Source organism: Panthera tigris, chromosome B2 (genome assembly GCF_018350195.1).
Source record: "Panthera tigris isolate Pti1 chromosome B2, P.tigris_Pti1_mat1.1, whole genome shotgun sequence".
In the NCBI taxonomy this organism is placed as follows: Eukaryota; Metazoa; Chordata; class Mammalia; order Carnivora; family Felidae; genus Panthera; species Panthera tigris.
In genome coordinates, this window is record NC_056664.1 from 88,751,329 (window position 1) to 88,776,345 (window position 25,017).

The window sequence follows — 25,017 nt, forward strand, 5'->3', positions numbered from 1 at the left end:
TCTCAAAGGCAGCAATCTGCCAGCAGCTTGGCCTTCTGCGGGGTTGGGAAGAACGCGGTGGGGTAGACCTTAACAGTGTTTTTCCAAAGATGGACTATCAGATATTTAGATTTTCACACGCAGAAGAAGAAAGGCGAGTGGAAAAAGTTAAGTGTGAGTGGGCTGGGTGAGTGGGCTGGGTAAGTGAAGTGTGAGTGGGCTGGGAGTCGCAGGGTGATGGTGGGGGTGGGGGTGGCGGTGGTAATTTATCCAGAATGGCAGCTCAACTACCATCATTGGGCGTTGTCGAGCATTTTAGTATTTTGTGTTTGCTTATCAAGAGAACTGGAACTTCCACTCGTTCATATTTAAATTAAGTTATGCCCCATGTAAATCCACCAACTGTCAGCGAGGTCAGCCAGCCAGAAGTAAGTCCTCATTCCACAAATATTGGTGGTGCTATTAAGGGCTGGGTTCTATGCCACGTCGTTGAAGAAAGTTATGTTAAGATGCAAATTTTGCCCTAAATGATCCTAAATAAAATAGATAATTCAGAATTGTCTACGGATGAGTATGCCCCCCCAGGCACATTTAGTAAAACAGATTTTTTTTTTAAATAAAATTGAACGGCTATACTTATAATTAGGTTCCCAACTCAGTTACTGGGCTACTTCTTTTTCCTGTGAATCAAAGGAACACTTCTGTTAAGTTGCTAAAATTGTCCCGGCATTTGTCTGAAACGTGACACAGAACCGACTTTCATTTCCAAATTCCAAATGAAAAATAAAGAGGGTGAGTTTTTGCCTTTGATCCACCAGATGGCACTATTGCTTACGAATACATGATCTGGCACTCCCTTACCGGACTTCATTGCCCTAAGAATATTCCTTGGATTTTTTTTTTTTTTAAGTTATATAAACATCTACTTATTATAGAGGTAACCCAGGTTTTATTGAAGAATATTAGAAAATACCAAAACACAGAAAACAAAAGAATTACCAATAATCACATTCACCATATTAACATTTCCGTTTATATTCTTGGATATACATTTACATATATTTACATTTGCTATTTAGCATTTACTATATATTGTCCCTTATGCTACTTTTTTCCACTTAACAACATATAATGAAAAACTGTCAATTTCACACTATCACCTTGATAACTGCACAGCAGTTCATTATTCAGATGTACCATAGTTTCATTTTGTTTTTACCACACCCCCTTCAAGGCCATTTAGGTTGTTTCTACATTAACAGGTCTACTGACTATAGTCTTTAACTACTCTATTTTATTTTCTATCAAAGAAGGTAATACATTCTCATTTTGGAAGATTAGAAGTCTGTATATAGAAACGCCATAAAGAAGAAAACAAAAGCCCCCTATAATCTCGTCAATCCAAGGTAATCACAGTAGCGTTTTGATGTAATTTCTTTCAGTACGTTTTCTATTTATTGTCATTATTAATGTTTCCTGTTACTTCGTATGATGTGGTTATATACATTTTCCCATGAAAATTTTTCAAAACTTGATTGCTGTTCTGCTTACATAAGCACATCTCCTGTAAAATGTAACGAAGCAAATCCCCCTACTTCACAGATCCTATCAAGCAGTGAGCCAGCACTGGTTGCAGGTCACCATTTTCAGTTGTCTCAGATCATAACAGTTCAACTCGTACCATATATGCGCCCATTCTGATTGCCCCTTCCTCGAAGACTTTACACACACGTCCCGGAGCCAGAAGCCAAGGAGCCACAGGATTGCTCCTTAAAAAGATGCATGCCAAACCTTCACTTAGATCCTCCCTCGGGAAAGCAGTCATGAAACACCTCAGCAGGTATGGCTCCCAGTCACTGGTAACCAAGAATCGGATAAAGATCTGGAGGCGGCACCAAGGTTTGGTGGGAGGTGGTAATCAGAGATGGATTATGGTCACTTCATAGCAGGGTCTGGGGACAGCCGTGTTTGCCTCAATCACGTCCATTCCCTAGGAGCTGTTTAGGGAGCAGCTAGAAAGTCAGAATCTATTCCCAATAGCCACAGGATCTACACCATATACGATTCTATCCACTTCTTTTGTGGCTGTTTTTTCTACCACCTGTTTCTTCACTTTTCTTCCAGGAGAGCCGCCCTGCCTTTGTACTATGTGACATTAATACCACTTCAGTGTGCAATAATAAAAAGTAATAATAGCAAACATACAAATAGCCCTTACTGTGTACCGGGCACTGTTTGAAGTGGTTTTATGCATCTGTTGAATTAGTCCTCGCAACAATCCTATGAGGCAGGAACTATTATTATCCCCATCTGTCATGAGAACACTGAAGCAACAGAGAGGTTAATTAACTTGCCTAAGGTCACACAGTAAGAAAGTGGCAGAGCCAAGATTTAAACACCAGCAGTCTCCAGACTCCATGCCCTTCACCACGAACCACCTCCCTCCCTCCCTCCCTCTCTCTCTCTCTCTCCCCCCCCCTCCCCCCACCTCTACTGGTGATCTCACAGCCTGACTTGAGAATTCATAGATGCACACTCCCTGTCACAGATTATTTTTCTCAAATTCTCTCTGGGGTACTAAGAATTATGAGGGGATAGGTGCTGCCCCTCAAAGATAATGAGTTGTCAAGAAGTGATCATTCTATCATGCAGTCCAGAAAGAGTTTGCTTTGATAAGCAAAAACTAGGAGCTCACAAACCCATCCTCATTTCCTGCCACTGATTAAAAAAAGAGTAGAACGAAGAATGAAATTTTATGTTTGACTTTGCCAATTCTGTCAGGCTTTGCCAATTCCTTCTGTGCCTAGATTCTCCATCAGCGGACTCAACATGTCCCAGCCAAAAGAAAAGAAAAAAGTTGGCAGTAGAAAATGGCTTTGTGTGTGTGTGCGAGATATTCCTTTGTCAACACAAATGCCTACGCTGAGGATGTAAACTTTGTGAAATAATGGAAAAACTGCATTTTTGAAAGTGTACTCAATAATCAGGTAACAATTCATCCACCAAACTGGTAAAAATTAAGATTTGATAACATCCAATGTAGAGGGCCAGGCATTGTAAGCACATGTCTGGTGGAATTATAAGATTGCTATAACCTTTTTTGGAAAGTAATCTGATGTCATCTACTGAAATTTTAAATGTACCTGTTGGCCCAAAACTCCACTTTTAGTTCTCTATTCTACTAAAATAAAAGCACTAGTATATAAACATATATGTATACCAACCTCGACAGCATTATGTCAGTAAAAAAGAAAGAAAAGAAATATGGGAACAGCCTGAATGTCCATCAATAGGGACTGATTGAATAAATTATGGTGTATCAATTCTATATAATATTTTGCAGATGTTAAAAAGACATGATATTCTATTAAGTGAAAAAAGCAGGGCACCTGGGTGGCTCAGTCGGTTAAACACCTGACTTTGGCTCAGGTCATGATCTCGCAGTTCACGGGTTTGAGCCCTGCATCGGGCTCTATGCTGACAGCTCAAAGCCTGGAGCCTGCTTCAGATTCTGTGTGTCCCTCTCTCTCTACCCCTCCCGTGCTTGCATTCTCTCTCTCTCTCCCTCTCTCTCTCAAAAATAAATAAACATGAAAAAAGTTTTTGTTTGTTTTTTTTTTTAAAAAGCAAGTTACAAAGTAATGTGTATAATGCAATTCTACTGTTTGGTTTAAAAGTACTAAAAACAGAGGTGTCTGGGTGGCTCGGTCAGTTAAGTGTCTGACTTCAGCTCAGGTCATGATCTCGAGGTTGGTGGGTTCAAGCCCCTCATTAGGCTCTGTGCTGACAGCTCAGAGCTTGGAGGCTGCTTTGGATCCTGTGTCTCCCTCTTTCTGCCCCTCCTCCACTCATGCTCTGTCTCTCTAAGATAAACATTTAAAAATATTTAATAAAAAAAAATTTTTAAGTTCAAAACAAACTTGAATGCTGTGATGAGGACACCACCTTCCCCCCATCTCCTTGAAGCTAAAGGATACAAATTTGTAGATCTCAAAATACAAATACCCACAAAAGTCATCTGAGCCATCCCCTTCCTGAGACCAGACCTCTTGCTGAACACGTCCAGACGGAGAACAGTAAGTGTGGGGGGGTGGGGATAGACTCAGATATTTCTCAAGGATATCCAGCATTTCTTCCACCTTTCAATTAATCAAATAAGAAGCAAAAAGTCACCCAACAGTAACAAATGACTGCTGGTAAAAGAGCTAATGAATAAAGTGTTTCTCAGCACAAGAAGGTTGTGGTTCTCACACATCCAGAAAAATAGCATCGTGCTATGGGCCTGCTACATGCTACAAGGCGGGCAGACAGGTCGCAGAACTCCTTCCCTTCTGGCACTTTTCCAGACTCTGTAGTGCTCCATGTCTGTTTCAAAGAGTGCCCAGATCCACATGCAATTCCCTAATAAGGACACTCTGAACAAAATGTCAAATGGGACTCTACATGAGGAATTTGCTGAGAGTAAAACTGAGATTCTTTACTGGAAAAATGGCAAAAATTTCAAAATAAATTATATACAATCTTAATTGGGGAACAAAATTCGAGGTACTTTCAGACGGTACTCATAAGAATATAAACTGCTACAGTCTTTCTAGAAAACAGTTTAGCCATACAGACCAAGGGCTTATACCTTTTGAGACAGAAGTTCCCCAACTACAAGTTTAGCTTAAGGAAATAACCAGAGATAAGCAAGAATATATATTTATACAATATTCACTTCGGAATATTGGTAAAAAAGTATGTGAAATAACCCATGAGACCAGAAAAAGATTAATCACATAAATTACAGTGTAGCCATAGGATACAGGATATTATGCAACTACTAAACATATTGTTTTAAGGTATATTGAATGACAAGAGAAATGAAGACACAGTTAATTAAAATTTATAAGTTTATAACTGTATCAATACCGTGATCCTGATTTTTAAAAATGTATACATACATGTACTTGATGAAAGATGAGGATACATACCACAATATTAACAGTTGTCTGTGGGTGACAGGGACACAAGTTTTTTTTTTTTAACTTTTCTATTTTTTCTAGATTCTCTCCAGCAAGGAAATAATATTTCATATATCTACATCTATATATATGCAAACACATACTTATGTATATTTTGAGAACTGTTGAATATTCAAAGTCTGTCCTCCTACTCACCTAAATTAAGGCAAGTTTCTCCCTACTTTAGATGGCTCCAGAAGCAGCCTCTGTGGCTCCCTACTGTAATTAATACCTAGGACCAAAAGCTAATATTTATGCATATGTACACTCACACATTCACACATGTAGCAAGGCCAAAAGTGCCCTGGCTGTTCCAAAGCTAGGCAGAAAACTGCCTGATCTAAGCCATTCACGTTCCTGGATTTGAGCCAGTTCTAAATCATACAGGTTCTTAGTTGTTTCTGCTTCTCCTTCCTCTTGTTACTTCTTGGGAAAGTCTCCACCACAGAAAGAACAAAGGCAGAGAAAGAAGTTGAGACCAAAATATTAGTCTATTAGCAGCTCCAATCAGAAGATTTAGAAGGGCATGAAATCAATGACCAAAATGAGATTTAAAGACCCTCTGTGGACTTTTTTTTAATGTTTATTCATTTTTGAGAGAGACAGACACCGAGCATGAGCAGAGTAGGGGCAGAGAGAGAGGGAGACACAGAATTTGAAGCAGGCTCTAGGCTCTGAGCTGGCAGCACAGAGCCGGATGCAGGGCTCGAACCCACGAACTATGAGATCATGACCTGAGCTGAAGTTGAATGCTTAACCAGACTCCCAGGTGCCCCTAGAGACCCTCTGTGGACTTCAATGACTCACGCTATACCAGTCCCCAGGGAGAATTGGAAGCTGCTACCTTGTTTAAGAATCAAAGTACATGAAACCGTGTGCCAAAGTCCCTCACAGACGATGGTGTCAGATTCCCCCAAATGTGTGGGTCTTGGGTGGGACTCAAAATCAATCCTCTAATCTTCCAATCCTCCAAAAAGGCTGGCCATTTCTTTAAAAATAACATTAAATGTTTCAAGTCCTTCCAGGAAGTAAAAGAGAAAAGGGCCAAGTCATAAATAATTTAACATAAAGATGCTTCATTCCTACAAGAAGGGATTCTATAGAATTTGAGAGTTCTACTGATAGTGAATACCTAAATGCTCTGACTAAATACCAGATGACCTCAGCCGCGCGCACGCGCCTGGGTACAAATGTAAGTCTATGTGTACAAGTGTATGGGATATGTGTGTATAAAAGTATGTGAGCAGAGGTGGTGATGTGTGTACATAGGTGTGTAAGAGTGGTGTGCTAGGGAAATGGAGAGAGGGAGCAGGAAGTAATAGGAACAGAAAGTAGATATAAAACAAACCTCTAAATTAACTAAAGGGAACCAATATATTTTAGATGACCCTGGAAAATCTGATTAAAATAAAGGGAAACTATTTTAAATACTATAAGTATCGTAAGTTCCAACACATCACAAGACAAGGAATATCTCCATGCTGATCATTTAGGAAATTAAGTATCAGTCCATACTATTCCTACCCTCACTCAGCTGAAGTTCTGGAAAACCTTCAGTCAATGCTTCCTCCATTTCAACCACGTTTGGTAATGTATCTAAAGCCTCACCACCACCAATATGAGGATCTGGAGAATGACTCCTGCTGTCCATGCCCTGGTCTGGGCTTCTGGGCCTCACATGAATACACACACACACACACACACACACACACACACACAGAACTTCAGCCTTCACCAGCCTTCCTATCCACTCACCTATGACCACCACACATGAGTGTTTACCTGCCTTAGTTTCTTATATGATTCTGCCTTGCTTGGTTCCAACCATCCATCCACCCAACATTAAAAGCATTCTATATACGATTCACTGGTGATCTCATCTATACCCCCAACCTACTCAGTTGGGGTATAAATACCTTGGTCAACTCTGTCACACCCTTTCCCAAACCCAAATATCAGACTTTGATCCCCACATCCCCGGGCCTGAGGCACTTAAGTGGAGATGACTCCAAACAGCTCCCATCTACCAACACAGGGGAAGACTCTCCCAGATGGCCCAGCTGCCATGTGCATCCCCCCACTTCAGTCTGCACCGCCCTCCCAAGGAGGGACACCGCCCTCCCAAGGGCACTGTCCCCTCCCAAGGGACACATCAAGATCTGGTCCCTTGACATCAAACCACGTTGAGCTCACTTTCCCTGCTCCCTTGATAACGTGAATTTTACTCCTGGCTTAACACCCCTACCTTCACCTCCACACATACATTCATCCTCTAGGCTGGTCCCATTCATCCTCACTTCCACCCCTCCAACTATAAGTTAACTCTGGTAGGCCTTACAGCCAAGATCACACAACAGAGACACAAGGCTGTGTTTCTCTGGCTAAAATGTACTACTACTAGGGCTGCGGCTACTACTAACTACTACTAATAATAATAATAACAATATTTTGCATAGAACCAAGCTTACAAAACATTGGTTAACATCGCCTCCATTTTTACCGCTTGAACTTACTAGCTCTACTGCTCTCAATGGATCATCTACAGACACCCACTGGAAGGGGAGAAAAGAATGTTTTGAAGTCAAATGACACAGAAACATATGTTCCTATACCTACATGCGAAATATGTAAGACCAGTTCAGACTCAAAAGGAGCCTCGAGATGGGCAGTGAGCCCCATCAGCCCCACCCCACCATGGTTACTGCAGCATTGGATATACCAGAAAGTGGTGAAACACCACTGTCCAAAGGAAATTGAGGAAGACCAACAAGACAAGTGCATGAGGTGGAATGCAAGCCCGGTTTCAACAAGTGTTAAGTCCACTATGTAAGGAGCTGAAAGAAAAGCCCTGGTGTAAAACACGGTACAATTTGTGTCAACCTTGTTGATGGCAGGTAAGAAGCCCAGCGTCTCCTCAACACCTACATATCCTAAGCACAATAAACTGACCCTGGCCCTGGACATGACAGCCTGATGTCTCCATAAAGCACAGTCAAGCTTACAGGCAATGGCCTAGAATTCTCTGTTGTGTTACCCCTGCCTTCACCCCACAGCGACTCCCAAAACCTGAAGAGGTTTGTAGGGCTTGCCTTTGATCAGCCGCTCAGGTCTTGTCCCAGGTAAGGTCCACATTGCCTGTGCCAAGTGTCCAAAGACAGTGGCATCGAGAGTAGAAAGCTTGGGCCCCATGATGTACTTCTTATCACCTGCAACAGACAGAGTACAGAGGTCACTGGGCTGCCCCACACTGCCCTACACAGTCACCATGGCATTCAGCACACATGAATTATAGGTTCATTTAACTGCGTGTCAAAAGCTTTGCAGAGTCAAAATGCATGCACCCCCTTTCTCTTAAAAAAATTAGAAACAAAAGTAAAACAAATTAAATAATTTTATGATATGTCAACCCATACAATAGCAAAACAGGGAAGTAACTGGGAACATATCAAGAGAAGCAGATGAGGGAGGAGGTTCATGGGCAAAAGGGAGATCTGATCACCCCCAGCCCTCTGGAGCCACCTCCTTGTCTCAAACGCTAGTACTGAAAGCCTGAGATGCTTGAGAACACCTGGAAGTTTGCTTACATGGTCTCAAAAGTAACTCAAACCAAGAACACCAACCTCAGCACTTGCTTTTTTAGATTAATACATTTCCTCAGGAAAAACAAGAAGCCTAAAATAAGTTACTTAGGAAGTTTGGAGGCGAGGCTGTCCATGCTGCCCCACGGTCTCGGCAACGCTCTCGCCACTGAGCACCAGCCTCCGCAGGAAACACTACATAAACAGAAGCCATGAAGTTACAGGTCCAGCCCTGGGATCAGGCTCACATACGATGGTGTTTCGCACTGCTGCTCCCATCTCTCCTTTTCCATCACTACTGAACTAGCTCAGTCCTCGCCACCTGGACTATCACACATGACCTGTTAAAATGGCCCCCGGACGTCTCCTCAGGTGCTGTGGCGTAGAGAGGCAGCACAGGTGGTTTATATGCTGGCAACATCATTATTCAGTGTGGTAGGCTGATCAGTACTTAACCTCTCAATGCCTCAGTTTGCCCACCTGGAAAATGGGGATATTACCAGTGCCCATCCCTTAGGGGTATTGTGAGGCTGAACGGCATAATGCACCGTATCTATGTACCTCACACATTAGCTTCCACGACAGCAGCCCCTCTGTTTCTCCAGCCCGTTCCATATCCCACCTGAACTTAAGTCACCATGACAAGACTTTTCACCATGTCACTCCCTTTCACAAATACCTTCAATAGGCTGTAAAATGGATTATGAAATAAAGCCCGAACTCAGAATTCCAGGCTCAGGATGCTCTGCCTCCAATCCATGTTCCAGCTTTGTCTGTCACTCCTCCCTTATTCTAGCACACCTGGGGAACACCTGCCATTCCCAAGCACGCTTCGTGCTTCCCAAGGCTACACTTTTGCCCATGCTGTGCCCACCCCTTTCCCTGCCCCCTACAACCTGTATGTGCCCCCCACTTCTCTCCATTTGGTAAATTCTATCCATCCTTCAAGGTCCAGCACCAGCCTCCTTTCAAAGCTTTCTCTATTCTTTCTGGTGGTAATGGGAGTTTTCAGTTCACACAGCTCTGTGTTCAAATCTCGCTATTACACACATGACCTTATAGGACTTTAAGGCCTTTTGCGCCTATTGACTTCAATTTATGAACCACAAAATGGGAGGAATTGCTGGTTGTTTAGACGAATAAATGAGGTGACCTGAGGAGAGCACACAGAAGATAGTTCTTCAGGCGCTTGGGTGGCTCAGTCAGTTAAGCGTCTTTTTTTTTTTGAATGTTTATTTTGAGAGAGAGCACACATGTGCCAGCAGGAGAGGGGCAGACAAAGAGGGAGAGAGAGAGTCCCAAGCTGGCTTGTGCTGTCAGCGCAAAGCCTGAAGCAGGGCTCAATTTCATGAACCGTGAGATCATGACCCGAGCCAAATCAAGTTGGATGTTTAACCAACTGAGACACCCAGGCACCCCTAGCATCCTACTCTTGATTTTGGTTCAAGTCATGATCCAAAGTCATGAGATGGAGCCCCACATTGGGTTCTGTGCTGAGTGTGCAGCCTGCTTAAGATTCTGCTTCTGGGGTGCCTGGGTGGCTCAGTCGGTTGAGCATCCGATTTCAGCTCAGGTCACAATCCCATGGTTTGTGAGTTCAAGCCCCATGTCAGGCTCTGTGCTGACAACTCAGAGCCTGGAGCCTGCTTTGGATTCTCTCTCTCTCTCTCTCTCTCTCTCTCTCTCTGCCCCTCCCCCACTAGTGCTCTGTCTCTCAAAAATAAATGAATGTAAAAAAAAATTTTTTTTAAAGATTCTCTCTCTCTCTCTCTCTCCTTCTGCCCCTCTCCCCCACTCACATGCTTGCTCTCTAAAAATAAAAAAATAAAAAACATTAAAAAAAGAAGAAGATAGGGTCTTGCCTCTTCTCACCCTGCCTCTTGAGTAGCATTTTTTTTCCATACTGTGCTCTGTGCTGGTGGGTTTTTATCTTTCCAACTATATGGTAAGTTCTTTGAAAGTAGGAAAAACTTCTTATTTTTATGAAACAAACTCAAATACAATGTTTACTACATGCCAGCATGGTTCTAGATGCTGTACTCTAAAAATATCCACCCACTTCACTGTTCTTGAGCAGCAAGCTGACAACACTAAGCATCCAATGACAGTAAACAAATTGGGAAGAGAAATGGCTGGAGGTGGGAATGTGACTTAACAGGCCAACATGGCACAAGTAAAGCTGGAGGCTAATGCAAGGCGTTACCGATATGTAAATGTATCCAATCAACACTCTGTACACCTGACACAATGTTTCATGTCAATTACATCTCAATTTTAAAAGGAAGTTAAAAACAACAACACAAAGACCAAGGAAAGCCCTACAATTTGCTGAACATGCCCAAATTGTCTTTTCTGGTGACTACGAGCAAGCTGTTCAGGCCAGAGCCCTCAGGGGTTTCCCACTGCCAACCAACATCTCCCTTATTTGGGTCTTACCCTGGGATCTAAAAGCCCACTACCTGTATGCTGGGAACACACGGAAAAAATACTGTCTGGGCAAAAATAACAAAGCAAACCTGGGTAAATCATTTGTTCTCAAGAGTGTCAGTTATTTCTTAAATGGCGCTCCCTGCTGGCTCCATGCCTTGGCATTAGTGCTGGCATGAGAGACGCAGGTTGGCCAAAGCACCCTGGCCCCAGAGCTCTCATGCCATTGTACAGGGGCAAGAAAGGTGTGCCAGCCAATGGTCCCTCCAGGATTGTGCCAGGGCTCAGCCCATTCAAGGCCCTAACATAAGAATACTTTTCTTCCCTCCAGAAAGAAGAAAAACAAGATAGAGGACAGCTACAGTAGCTTCCTGATCAAAAGAAAGAAATGAAACTGTGGATCCCCTTAGTTTGATTAAAAAAGAGAGAGAGAGAGAGTCTAAGGGAAATGCCAGAATGAAGTCACTAAACTGTGACGGCTGTTGTAGAATCCAAAGACTCTGGGGGCAAGAGGCAAAAATGCATATGGATAAACAAAAAAAATTGGGGGGGCACCTGGGTGGCTCAGTCAGTTAGGCATCCAAGTCTTGATCTCAGCTCGTCATGATCTCATGGTTCATGAGTTCAAGCCCTGCATCAGGCTCTGTGGTGACAGGGTGGAGCCTGGAGCCTGGTTGGAATTGTCTCTCTCCTTCTCTCCGCCCCTCACCTGTTTGTGCTCTCTCTCTCTCTCTCTCTCAAAATAGATAAATAAACTTAAAAAAAAAAAAACCCTTGGGAAACCTAAAAACAGAGCACATAGGACCTTGATAAAAACAAAAAGTTAATTTAAAAAAACATAATCATTTGAGGGCGCCTGGGTGGCTCAGTTAAGCATCTGACTTCAGCTCAGGTCATGATCTCATGGTTTGTGTGTTCAAACCCTGCGTCAGGCTCTGTGCTGACAGCTCTTTGTTCTCTGTCTCTCTCTCTCAAAAATAAACATTAAAAATTAAAAAGAATATATATATATATATAAATATATATATATATTTATATATATATATATATATATATAAAATCATTTGAATCCATACATCAAGTAGTACATATAGTATTCAGCCCAAATTTCCCATTTAGTGTCAGAGCATTAAAACTAAAAGTTCACAGAGTTAGTAATAGAACCAGACTAATAAGGCTGGCATCAGATCTTTTTTTTTTTTTTTTTTAACGTTTATTCACTTTTGAGAGACAGAGAGAGACAGAGCATGAGTGAGGGAGGAGCAGAGAGAGAGGGAGACACAGAATCCAAAGCAGGCTCCAGGCTCTAAGCTGTCAGCACAGAGCCCAACGCAGGGCCCAAACTCACTGACGGCGAGATCGTGACCCGAGCTGAAGTCAGACATCCAACTGACTGAGCCACCCAGGTGCCCCTGACATTCAGATCCTCTGATCTCTGGCCTCATACTCTTTGCTCCCTGCAACATGCCTCATATACACAGATCATAGTCTCAGGGATGTTCCTTCTGGAACAGAAGGAGGGTTGAGCTGTGATCATTTACAAAAAAAAAAAGGCTTTAGTTAGGAATACAGAATATAGAAAAAACAAAAAAGGAAAGAAAAGAAGTCTAGGGTTTTTTAAAGGTGCCTCCAAAAAAAATGGATGGAGTTTAGCATTTGTGGAAAATGCTGACTGACAGATACAACATTACAAGTGTATACACACACACGTTATAAATTTAGAGAATATTAAAATATACTCTGCTATTAAAAAGTCCTCAAGTACCAAATGGCAGGAAGCTTTTTAAAACCTTTTTATTTTGAGGGGCACCTGGGTAGCTCAATCGGTTAAGCATCCAACCTTGGCTCAGGTCATGATCTCGTGGTTTGTGAGTTCAAGCCCCACGTCGGGCTCCATACTAACAGTACGGAGCCTGCCTGGGATTCTCTCTCTCCTTCTCTCTGCCCCTCGCCCACTTGCTCTCTCTTTCTCTAAAAATAAATAAATAAACTTAAAAAAAAAATACTTAAACACCTTTTTATTTTGAAATGATTTTAGACTTACGGAAAAGTTACAAAAATAGAGTTCCTGTTTACCTCTTAATCAGCTTCTGCTTATATCAACATCTTATATAACCATAGCACATTTATCAAAACTAAGAAATTAACACGAATACAGTACTATTAACCGCACTATAGACTCCATTCAAATTTTATTAGTTTTCCAACTAACGTCCCCTTGTGTTCCAGGAGCCAGTCTAGGATCCCGCACTACATTTAGGTGTCCTGTATCCTTAACTCCTCCAAACTGAAACTTCCTCACTCTCCTTGTCTTTTGTAACCTCAACATTTTTAAACAATACTAGTCAGTTATTTTGCACCATGTTCATCAATTTGAGTTTGTCTAAGGTTTTTTATGATTAGATTGGGTCATGCAGGGATGCCTGGGTGGCTCAGTCAGTTAAGCATCTGACTTAGTTTCCGTTCGGGTCATGATCTCACGGTTGATGGCTGCAAGCCCCATGTCAACACAGAGACTGCTTGGGATTCTCTCTCTGCCTCTCTTTCTTCCTTTCTTTCTCTCTCTCTCACCATCTCTCTTAAAAATAAATAAACAAATTTTAAAAACCAGATTAGGTCATACATTTTTGGCAAGAATTCCATGGAAGTAATAATGTACCCTTCTGTGATAGGTAATTTTATGTGTCAACGTGACTAGGCCACGGAGTGCTAAATTATTTGGTCAAACATTATTTTGGACATTTTTGTGGGGGTGTTTTGGATGAGGTTAATATTTTTTTTTTATTTTTTTTAACGTTTTATTTTTTTTTTATTTTTGAGACAGAGAGAGACAGAGCATGAACGGGGGAGGGTCAGAGAGAGGGAGACACAGAATCCGAAACAGGCTCCAGGCTCTGAGCTGTCAGCACAGAGCACGACGCGGGGCTCGAACTCACGGACCGCGAGATCATGACCTGAGCCGAAGTCGGCCGCTTAACCGACCGAGCCACCCAGGCGCCCCTGGATGAGGTTAATATTTAAGTGGAGACTGAGTATAGCAAATTACCTTCTCAAATATGGGTGGGCCTCATCCAATCAGTGGAAGAATAAACAAAACTTCTGACTCTCCCCAGAGTAAGAGAGAATTCCTTCTGCCTGACTGCCTTCAAATGGGGATGTGGGCTTTTTTCCTGACTTTGGACTCAAATTGAAACATTGGCTTATCCTGGGTCTTGAGCCTGCTGATGTTTGGATTGGAACCACTCCAACAGCAATCCCGGGTCTCTAGCTTGCCGACTCACCCAGCTTATCTTGTGACATCAGCCTCTATAACTGCATGAGCCAATGCCTTATACTAAAACTTTATACTAAATACACATATACCAAATATATTTATTTATTTACATACAGCTTATTGGTCTGTTTCTCTGACGAGCCCCCGACTAATATGCCTTCTCTGGGCATCATAATAGAGGGTCCATAATGTCTGTGTGTCTTATCATTGGTAAGGTTAACCTTGATTATGTCGTAAAGATGGTACCTGTGAGATTTCTTCACTGTAGTGCTACTATTTTTCCTTTTGCAATTAAGAATCTTGGGAGAGCTATTTTGAAACTATATAAATAGCATGTTTCTCTGCAAACTTTGGCCCACTGATTTCAGCATTACTACTATGACGTTTGCCTCATCAGGATTTTCTGTTTCTCTCACTCCTTCTAACCTGTATTGATTAGTATTTTCCTATTCCCTACATCCCCCATCTACTAATGTATTCAATTATTTATTTATGTAAGTATGTATTCATCAATACTTATCTTATTCTATGGCTTATAATCCAGTACTTTCATTATATATTTTATTGCTCAAATTGCTCTAGTTGTGGCCTTTTGGACGTTGGCAGGAAGTAATTTTAAGAGGGAAATTGAATTTAGATGTGACTCTGCTTAGAGACAAAGAGGCCAAGCTAAGGTCTCAAGACTTCAGCACTCCCAGCTTTCACCAAGCAGTTCCAGATCTCGCAGCCAGACATTGCAAAAACAAAACACTAAGGGTATTTTTGAAGGGTACTAAAGGAACAGGCTTGGGGGATGAGGCAACTCGAGTTTTATTTTCAATAAGTAAACTACCCCCACCAGCTTCTGTAGGGAGGGACAGAAGCAGCTAAGAGATATCTGAGCACCCACAACTCCCTGCCAGCCTCCAGACTGGGAGCGTGGACCAGAACCACTGGTGAGGGCAAATGAAGGCTGAACATATCAGAAACCCTGGGAGGTGAGGGATATCAGACTCCCTGAGGGATACTCCACCAGAGGCCAGTCTCCAAGCACCTGGAACACCTCTCCCTTGCAGAGCGCTCCTGACTATAAGGGTGAGCCCCCGTCACAAAAGAGTGTGAAGTATATCCAGCAAATGATGGCAGGGTGACTTCAGGTGCTCAGGGTGATTTCACAGAACTCCATGCCCTGATCTTCCAGTGGTCTTCTTGAGAGACCAGTGAAGAAATGCAAGTACAGGGACCAAACAGCCAGAGGGGAGGAGCCATGGAGAAGAAAAGCCCACAGCAGGGGCAAAAGGAATTGGCTCCACTGAGGGCTAGGGAATGCTAGCTGGTCCTGGGTGTTTCTAGAATCTGATCTTACCTTTCTTGACTGGTTTGGGCAGCTCCTCTCCATGACAAATGCCATGAGGCAGATGCAGTAACCATTGGGGCACCCAAGGATGACCAGAAGTTGAGTGGGGGTGCTAAGTTAAGAATAACAAAAATGTTCTGGGACCCTAGAGGATACTTGCTCTCTGTACCTCAGACTTGAGCTGTGATTGGACTTTATCAAGATCACTGGTCAAAATCTTGTGGTCCCATTAATATAAGGCTGCTTATCCTGACGTCCAAGCCTGACCTCTGGCTCTTTCCACAGTATCTTCCACTTCTCCTGTCATAGACAGCAACACAGGGCTGACCAGGAGACACCAGAACACAACAAAGATGAGAGTATATGGAAGAAGACTGAGCATGTTGGCCAGGTCCCTCACGCCCATTAGGACGGACTGAGATGATGGGTAGAAATGAGGGGGAAGGGTGAATATGGAGAACCAAGCCACAGAGTTGTCCAGGGAGAACTAAACCAACATGGAGTCTGAGAAGAATAGTCAGAATCCAAGCCTGAAGATTCAGACCAAACTGAGAGAACAAGCTGTAGAGCTGAAGCAAGCAAGGTTTGGTGAGCAGGGGAATCAAGGGAAGAGGAGAAAAGCAGAGAACTTTCTAAGTGGGTCTTAAAAGTCTCACTTAGAGGTAGGACCACATAATGGCGCAACTAAGAAAGAACTCCGGGTCCTAGGCTGCTGCCTGGCTCTCAGCCTCCACCTTGGGGAGAACAGGTGAGAGCTGACAGCTGCTAACTTTCCTGAGTCCCCGGCTGGGCACACCAAGGTCTAGCTAGTATGCATGCTCTACTTCAGTCAAACATGCTAAGTGTTCATCCTATTCCCCCAGCCTCAAACAACTTCTTATCTGACCTAAGTCTTCCCATCAGACTCAGATCAGGTCCTCCCTCTTCTACTCGGTGAAGACCACCCTCACTGTCGTGGTCCCACAGAGTACCTCTCATTTCCCACTCTTTTGCTAAATCCCAGAGGTATAATGGCTTAGAGCAAGGCTACTCAAAGAATAATCTGAGACCATGAGCATCACAAATTCTTACATCCCATCTACTGAATTAGAATGTCTGGGAGTGAAACTAGAAAAATCTGTGTTTCAATAAGCTTTCAGGTCAGTCAAAATCACCTGGAGGGCCTGCAGAGCTTGGGCCACACTTTGAATGACACTGTTCTAGGTGATTCTTATGCTAGAGTTTGAGAAGTATTGGTTTGGACGAGATCAGTGATCTTCAATTCAAGGACACATCATAATCACCTGGAGGCCTTTTAAAAAACACTGATTGATGCCCTTACCCCCACACCAGGAGTTTCTGATTCAGTAGGTATGGAGTGGGACTCAAGAATCTGCATTTCTAACAGATCTCAGGTAATGCTGATGTTGCTGGTCCAGGGACCACACTTTGAGAACCACTGATCTAGCTCTCTCATCAGGTAATTCACACATGCCATCTCATAGTCTTATTTACGTGCATGTCCTGTCTCCTCACGTAGTTTTTAAGCTGTTTGAGGACATATAACCCTCTGGTTTACTTTTCTGTCCAACAGGTACCTATCACAATAGAAACTGTCAATTAGATGATAATAGCTGTAATTATGTTTGATCTCTGCCCTTTCTTAGAATGGAGAGCTATTGTAAGGATTAAAAGATAAAATAATGTGAAAGTACTTTGCAAACTAGAAGTGCTATTTTTTTTTAATGTTTATTCATTTTTGAGAGACAGAGTGTGAGTGGGGGAGGGGCAGAGACAGAGGGAGACACAGAATCCGAAGTAGGCTCCAGGCTCTGAGCTGTCAGCACAGGGCCCAACGCGGGGCTCGAACTCACAAACCGTGAGATCATGACCTGAGCTGGAGTCGGACACCCAACTGACTGAGCCACCCAAGGGCCCCTGGAAGTGCTATTTTTTTAATTTAAATTTTTGTTAATGTTTATTCATTTTTGAGAGACAGAGGGAAACAGAGCATGAGTGGGAGGAGGGGCAGAGAGAGACGGAGAAGCAGGCTCCAGGCTCTGAGCAGTCAGCACAGAGACCGACACAGGGCTTGAATTCACAGACCGCAAGATCATAACCTGAGGTGAAGCCAGACACTTAACTGAGCCACCTAGGCACCCCTAGAACTGCTATTTTAACCCCAGTAGTCACAACAAGTCCTGCCTGTGGACAGAACCAGTCCAACATCTATCCCAGTGTAGAAATCCCTTCTCCCACTTTCCCACCACCTATTTCCCAACCCAATCCTGCTGGGGACTTCTCCATCACTTCTCGGGCAGGACAGACTATTCTATGGTTAGACAGTTCCAAACACTGGACAAAAATATGACTCCTTACAACTTCCATCATTCATCCCAGCTCTTTCCTTTGGAATCACAACAGAAATTATGGCCATATTTACTCTACCCATTCCTAGGAAAATAAATCTCCACTAACATATTTCCAAGTAAAAGCTGACCACCTGCACATATATCACTATGGAATAGTGGGTAGTAAGTTTACTTCAGGGCATTGGAAATAGCTACAGAAATGAACCTCTGACTCATGCCTGTTCCCTCCCTTACTAATTTTGCTCCCGTTTTCCACTGGTCATGACCAACTCTGCTTCTGCCATTTAGCTTAAGACAAAGAGCTCTGCGGGGCACCTGCGTGGCTCAGTCAGTTAAGCGGCTGACTTTGACTCAGGTCATGATCTTGCCATTCCCGAGTTCGAGCCCCGTGTCAGGCTCTGTGCTGACAGCCTGGAGCCTGTTTCAGATTCTGTGTCTCCCTCTCTCTCTGCCCCTCCCCTGCTTGCACTCTGTCTTTCTCTCTCTTAAAAATAAACATTAAAAAGTTAAAGAGAGAAAGGGCTTTGCTAGAAAATATAAGTTCAAGAGAGAAATTAAAGTCAAAAAAATTTCAAGCATGCATTTTTCTATTAGTCTAAGAAATAAAGAGAAATTGTGAATTTCCTTCTACTTGAGCACTGATATGACTTATAAGCAGATAATTCCAGTGAAGTCAATGTGGACACCACCAATATTTCTATTTGTCCTTCTCTCACCTTTAATTAGGAATTTGAGGAAAATTGAGAAATAAAAATTACTGAATACTTTCCCCAAGGATAGCACATGTCACAGAATCTTGCCAGCCAACTTTCCAGAAGACACATTAAGCTCTTTTTCCGCGTATGAATCGCCAACAGAACAAAGCTACAAGGAAAAATAAAATCTACTTTCTGTTCTCTCTTACACTCCTGACCAGACCCTCTTTGTTGGGCTACTTCCTTTAAAGAGCTCTTGTCCATATTCCCAGCAACTCTAAAATCGCTGTGTATGAGACGCTTTCCATTGCGGGGGAGAAAGGAGTTGCTATCTTATGTGTGAAGTTATTAATCAAGGAGAACACCAGAGGAAACACCTAAATTTCATGCCTCCTCAGATTTAATTCTAGAAAGCAACTAGCTAGCCCTGCAATTTTCTGTAAGATTCTCTGAAAGAACACCCAAAAAGAATTTTTCTCAGCTTGTATGAATCATCTTGACCGAGTCCCCACTGACCAAAACCAATCATCTCGCCTCTCCCTCCCCATCACCTCTTTGATGATGTCCCGGCTCTTCAGATTCTCTATGGATGAGACCAGGAAGTATATTCCATCCCCACTATAAGGAACGAGTTGCATTTGTTCTTCTATACTTCAGTCCTCATAATGTGTCCTCATAATGTGTTCATAATGTGTCTGACCTTATGAACGTCACACACCCAAAGCCTCCATGGGCATATAACTGTAACTTTAGAAAACTTGGAGAAAGGATTTGCACCAAGTGGAAAAACTTCACACATGGGAAATCTAGATTAGGAAAGTACTCCTCAGAATGAGGCAAATGCCTGCTAAAACTCACGTATTATTATAATTTAATATCATTAAACAGTAGCTCCTGGAAATCACAAGGAACTACAACTAACCTCTCAAATGATGACGTAATGTTACTGACTCACTGATGATTGGCCTTATTCATCTCTCTAGTTCTTTTTTTTTTTTTTTTTTTTTTAATTTTAGAGATGGGGAGACAGAGAGCGAGAGGGAGAGACAGGCAGAGGGAGGGAGGGAGAGAAAGAGAGAAAGAGAGAAAGAGAGAGAGAGAGAGAGAGAGAGAGAGAGAGAGAGAGAATGCTAAGCAGGTTCCATGCTCAGCACGGAGCCCAAGGTGGGGCTCGATCCCACGACCCTGGGATTATGACCTTAGCTGAAATCAAAAGTTGGATACTCAACCAACTAAGCCATCCACGTACCCCTATTCATCTCTCTTCTTAAAGTTGCTACAATACTGTTGCTTCTGAGTCTGACTACACATTGGACTGAAATCTGAAGGGTTTAAAAATCACATGGGTCTCCCCAATCTCACCTCACCGTCCCAAGTACACCTTTTTTTTTTCTTTTTTAAGTTTGTTTATTTATTTTGAGAGAAAGAGAGAGAGAGAGCACAATCAGAGAAGGGGCAGAGAAAGATAGAGAGAGAACCCCAAGCAGGCTCCGCACTGTCACCACAGAGCCCAATGCAGGGCTTGAACTCATAAACCATAAGATCATGACCTGAGCCAAAACTAAGAGTGAGACACTTAACCAACTGAGACACCCAGGCTCCCCCACCAAGTACACCTTCTGAGGGCAAAGAAGACATATCACTCAACTCAAACTACATCCCAGGAGAGGCTTTCCCCTTAATTTCATTTCTGTCTCGGCTGCCCTGTATTCGGGCAAAGGAACCAGCTGTTCCATCTCTGTATTCAATAAGGACTATCTGGTAGCCCCCACATTCTGGTTTGGTTAGTGAAACAACACATCAGACAGAACTCAATGTCACACTGAATTTAAGTTCACATCCTTTTATAAGGAACTTACCCTTTTAAGAAGACTGACTAGTAGTGGATTCCCATGGGAGGTTTTGTGTTTGGCCATCAAGGCCATGCAAGCAGTCTCCACAGCCCTCAAGGACTTTTATTCATTTTATAGATCTCAGGTTTCACCTTAGTCAGAACCCAGGATCCTCAACCATTTTCAAACATTGAAGCAAGCACCAAAAACTGGTAAAGATCTTTCACCACCAGAACTGTTTAGGGCCTGCCCAGAGTGATGGATCTTACTCAGATTCACTCAATGGGCACAGGTCCCTTGGGGTAAAATCAAAGCTATCGATTTTATCTTTAAACATGGAAATCCTATATGTTCTCAAATGCTATGCCCATGACCATGCTAAATATCACATCAGAGTTCTGTGTGAAGCTTCTTCTTAAGTGCAGGGCGGAATTCTTATCCTACTTTATAGGAGACCCTATTACTCCTGTACTGAATGCTTCTGTCCATGTATCCTGACCATTACACGGTTTAAAACGTGCCACATTACTCTCTCCCCAGTGCAGACTGCTTTCTCCAAGATCGCTGAATCCTGAGACAGAAACCTCCCACGTGCCAAGCTCTATTGCTTTGGAAAAGATACAGATTTCTTCAGAGCCAAGACAAAAATAACCCTTTAAGAATCAGAATGGGTAATCATAATAGTATCTTGAGAGACGGGGAGATAAGATTCTACTTCTGAAAGATGTAAAACCTTTTACTGAAAAACTTGAGGCAAATGAAATCTGATGCCTGCCACCCACCACAGCAGGATAAGCACTCTTCGGTCTGCTGACAGCCTGGCATCACTCTTCACAACTCAGCAGTCACTAAGTCTCCTGCCGGGATTAACAGGACAGGAGCCATGCAGGTGTATTTCTTATTGCTGAATAACAAAGCACCCAAAACTCAGCAGCTTAAAACAACAAACATTTATTGCCTCACAGTTTCTGTGGGTCCAGAATCCAGGCAGCCTTAGCCGAGTGCCTCAGGCTCAGGGTTTCTCACAGGCTATAATGAAGAAGTTGGCCAGGGTTGCAGTTAACTCAAGACTTGACTCAGGGAGGCTGTTTCCAAACTCATTCACAGGCCTCGGGTACTTGCTGGCTCTTGGCCAGAGACATGCCTTCCCTGCCACATGGACGTCTCCATAGAGCAGCTCACAACAGTGCTGGCTTCCGTCAAAGCAAGCAAGTGACAGCAAGAGCAAGAGAGAGGAGATGCCCAAAATGGAAGCCACAGTCTTTTTATAACCTCACCTTGGAAAGGATATCCCGTCGCTTCTGCCATATTCTATTTGTTGGAAGCAAATCAATAAATCTAGCTTACACTCAAGGGGAGGGGATTATACAAAAGGATGAACACCAGGAGGCAGGAATCACTGGGGGCCATCTTGGAGGCTGCCTACTACAGGAGGAATCTATCAGGGCTACATTCAAAAGCATTTGGAAGTTTAATGTCACGATACCTGTAGTTTACTCTAAAATACTAGCGCGCACACACACACACACACACACACACACACACACACAAATAGCAAAAGCAAATATAGCAAAATGTTAACAATCATTAAATCAAGATGATGATTATAAAGCTATTCATTGGACTACTATTCTACTTTTCTGTGTCTGGAAAGTTTCCTAATTAAAAAAACCAAAACCACCTGATCTTGTTCAGTAATAATGGATCAAGGAGGAAAATTGTATCAACTAGACTAAATCTTATAACATTATAACATTTGGCAGAAAACCTCAATGTTTAAATAGACTATACTAAACCACCCTCATCTAACAGGTTACTGAACTGAACTACTTGGGGTTTATTTGGTACCCAGATGCTCTGACAGTCTCATCAGAATGGTTCCTTGTGACTCTGTCTAGATTGTGAAATCAATGAAGAAAGAAATCACACTAGATGATGAGCACTACTTGAGTGCTAACACAGTACCCCCAGTACCCAGCCCCATGTCCCACACCTAGTAGGTACTCAGTAAACATATCAAATCTTTTAGACCAAAGTTATTCCTCCCATACTGATGGCATAGAACTCTTGGATCTAGAACTCCGGGGCACAACCAAAGGCTTGTATAGGTGCTTGAGCTAATAGTTCATGAAGAACTATTTGGCCCTGTCCTAGACAGCTACAGCTCACTGTTCCATGGAGGCAAGATGGCCTTCTAACCAGGTAACACAATGAGTCAGGACCTTAAGTTCTCATGAGAGAACATCAAAGCCTGGACCACCTGGTTTCTAATGCAAGGAGAACTGTCTTAAACCAATAACATGGAAGAGCTCTACCTCTGGTAGTCACCAAAAGAATTACACATAAAAGAGCTGACTCAGGGCTAGCTAAAACTTTCCCTCAACTTCTGCCCCCAAAACTATCTTATATTAAACGGTGGGTCTATGAGGTGCCTGTGCTGTGGCTATAGGATAAGTTATCAAAACCTTTAGGCTCTCTAACCTCCAAGTCTATAATAACTTATATCAGAAAAAATATATATAGGAACTACAGGAACTACATTAAAGTAGGTCTTCAGGGGCGCCTGGGTGGCTCAGTCAGTTAAGCGGCCGACTTCAGCTCAGGTCATGATCTCACGGTCTGTGAGTTCGAGCCCCGCGTTGGGCCCTGTGCTGACAGCTCAGAGCCTGGAGCCTGTTTCAGATTCTGTGTCTCCTGTCTCTCTGACCCTCCCCTGTTCATGCTCTGTCTCTCCCTGTCTCAAAAATAAATAAAACGTTAAAAAAAAATTAAAAAAATAAAAAATAAAAAATAAAGTAGGTCTCCAGAAATATGCCTTTGGAACAGCAATTCAATGATAGACCTTGAGCTTTCACTAAGGAAAACTTTTATAAATGTTTACATTCAAAAACACTATCTAGGGGTGCCTGGGTGGCTCAGTCGGTTGAGCATCCAACTTTGGCCTAGGTCATGATCCCACGCTTTGTGGGTTCAAGTCCCGTGTCAGGCTCTGTGCTGCCAGCTCGGAGACTGGAGCCTGCTTCGATTCTGTGTTTCCTTCTCTCTCTGCCCCTCCCCCACTCTGTCTCTCTGTCTCCCAAAAATACGTAAACATTAAAAAAAAATTTAAAAAACAAAACACTGTCTATAAGGGCCACCTGACTGGTTCAGTCCATAGAGCATGTGACTCTGGATCCCAGATCTTATTTATTTTGAGAGAAAGAGAGCAGGGGAGAGGAAGAGAGAGAAGGAGACAGAGAGAATCCCAAGCAGGCTCTACACTGTCAGCACTGTGAACTCACAAACTGTGAGATCGTAACCTGAGCCAAAACCAAGAGTCAGAAGCTTAACCAACTGAGCCACCCAGGTACCCCTCAAGTTTCCCTTCTTACCTTGGTGGCCAAAAAAACTTAAACTGTGCCCGATTCCAGGAATACACTCATTCCAAGAACATGATTTTTTCACTCAGTTTCTGAAAGTTTTGTATTATGGTTCCATATGTTATATTCCCCTCCCTTATATGTGGATTGCCTCAAATTCCTTTTGGAAGTAAGTATTCATTCAGCACACAGTTACTGAGTGCCTACTATTTTCCAGACCTTCTGTTAGGTACAAGGGTTAGAGGGAAGCCAGTCAGTCAATTCCTTCAAAATAATAATGTCCTCAGGCAAGGTTTGGGGAAAGTTGGGGTGGGGGGATGGGAGGCACAGAAAGAGGCCAGACAAGTACAATATAGTACTCCATGATGGAAGCCATTACAAAATGAAACAGGAGAGAAGAGCAACATACAATGTAGGCAGCCCCATGGGGCTGGAGGAGGTTGAGAACAAGAAAGTTTCCAAGTAGAAACAAAACTTAAGCATCTGTGGAATTAAGCAAGGCAAGGGAGACCGCCTATGTGAAGACATGAAACTGTCCAACAGCACAGTGTGCTTCAGGAATCCAAGGGTAATTTGCTGTGGTAGAAAGCAATGTGCATGAGAGGGAGAAGTAGGAAATGAGGATTGAGATGTGAGCAGAATTCAAGTTGTAAAGAAAAGGAGTTTGGATGTTAGTCTAAAAGACTGAGAGCCTACAGTTCAGATTTACATCTTAAACAGTTAGATTAAACACGCTAAGAGCCTACATCTTAAACACGCTAAGAGCCTACATCTTAGATTAAACACGCTAGCAGAATTAAAAAGCAGACCTGGAGATTGGGACATCAGCTAAGAAGCTGTGGCAAAATCTAAGCAAGAGACATTGGGTGCCCCTCCTATAGCGATGGGGCAGAAAGGAAGTAGGAGATGAAGGCATTTGGTGAGCACCCTGGTGATGAGGTAGGTGTATCCATTCCTTCGGTGAGCAAGCACTGATAGAGCCCTCAGCTCTAGAGACCAACTCCTGGGTCCAAGCCTGACCCCACCCCACCGCTTATTAGCTATGTGCTCTTAGGTCAGTTAGTAAACCACTCTGTACCTCAGTTTCCTCACTTACAAACCAGGCATAATACTACTGGTAATAATAACAATGTACCTACTCTCATATACCTTTGGTGAGGATGAATGAGAATAGTTCCTGTCT

At 42.9% G+C, this 25,017-nt stretch overlaps 1 protein-coding gene across 3 annotated transcripts in view; it reads right to left on the reverse strand.

Annotated features, from left to right (window-relative positions):
• The window catches only part of FAXC (failed axon connections homolog, metaxin like GST domain containing), a 76,117-nt gene that overhangs the window by 5,830 nt on the left and 45,270 nt on the right, over nt 1-25,017 (reverse strand). For all 3 annotated transcript variants that reach the window (XR_006217758.1, XM_042986857.1, XM_007084923.3), the window contains one exon: nt 8,072-8,188. Coding sequence is in view for 2 of the 3 variants with exons in the window: in XM_042986857.1 (XP_042842791.1) it covers nt 8,072-8,188 (117 nt within the window). In the remaining variant the exon portion in view is untranslated. The remainder of the gene's footprint in view (nt 1-8,071; nt 8,189-25,017) is intronic.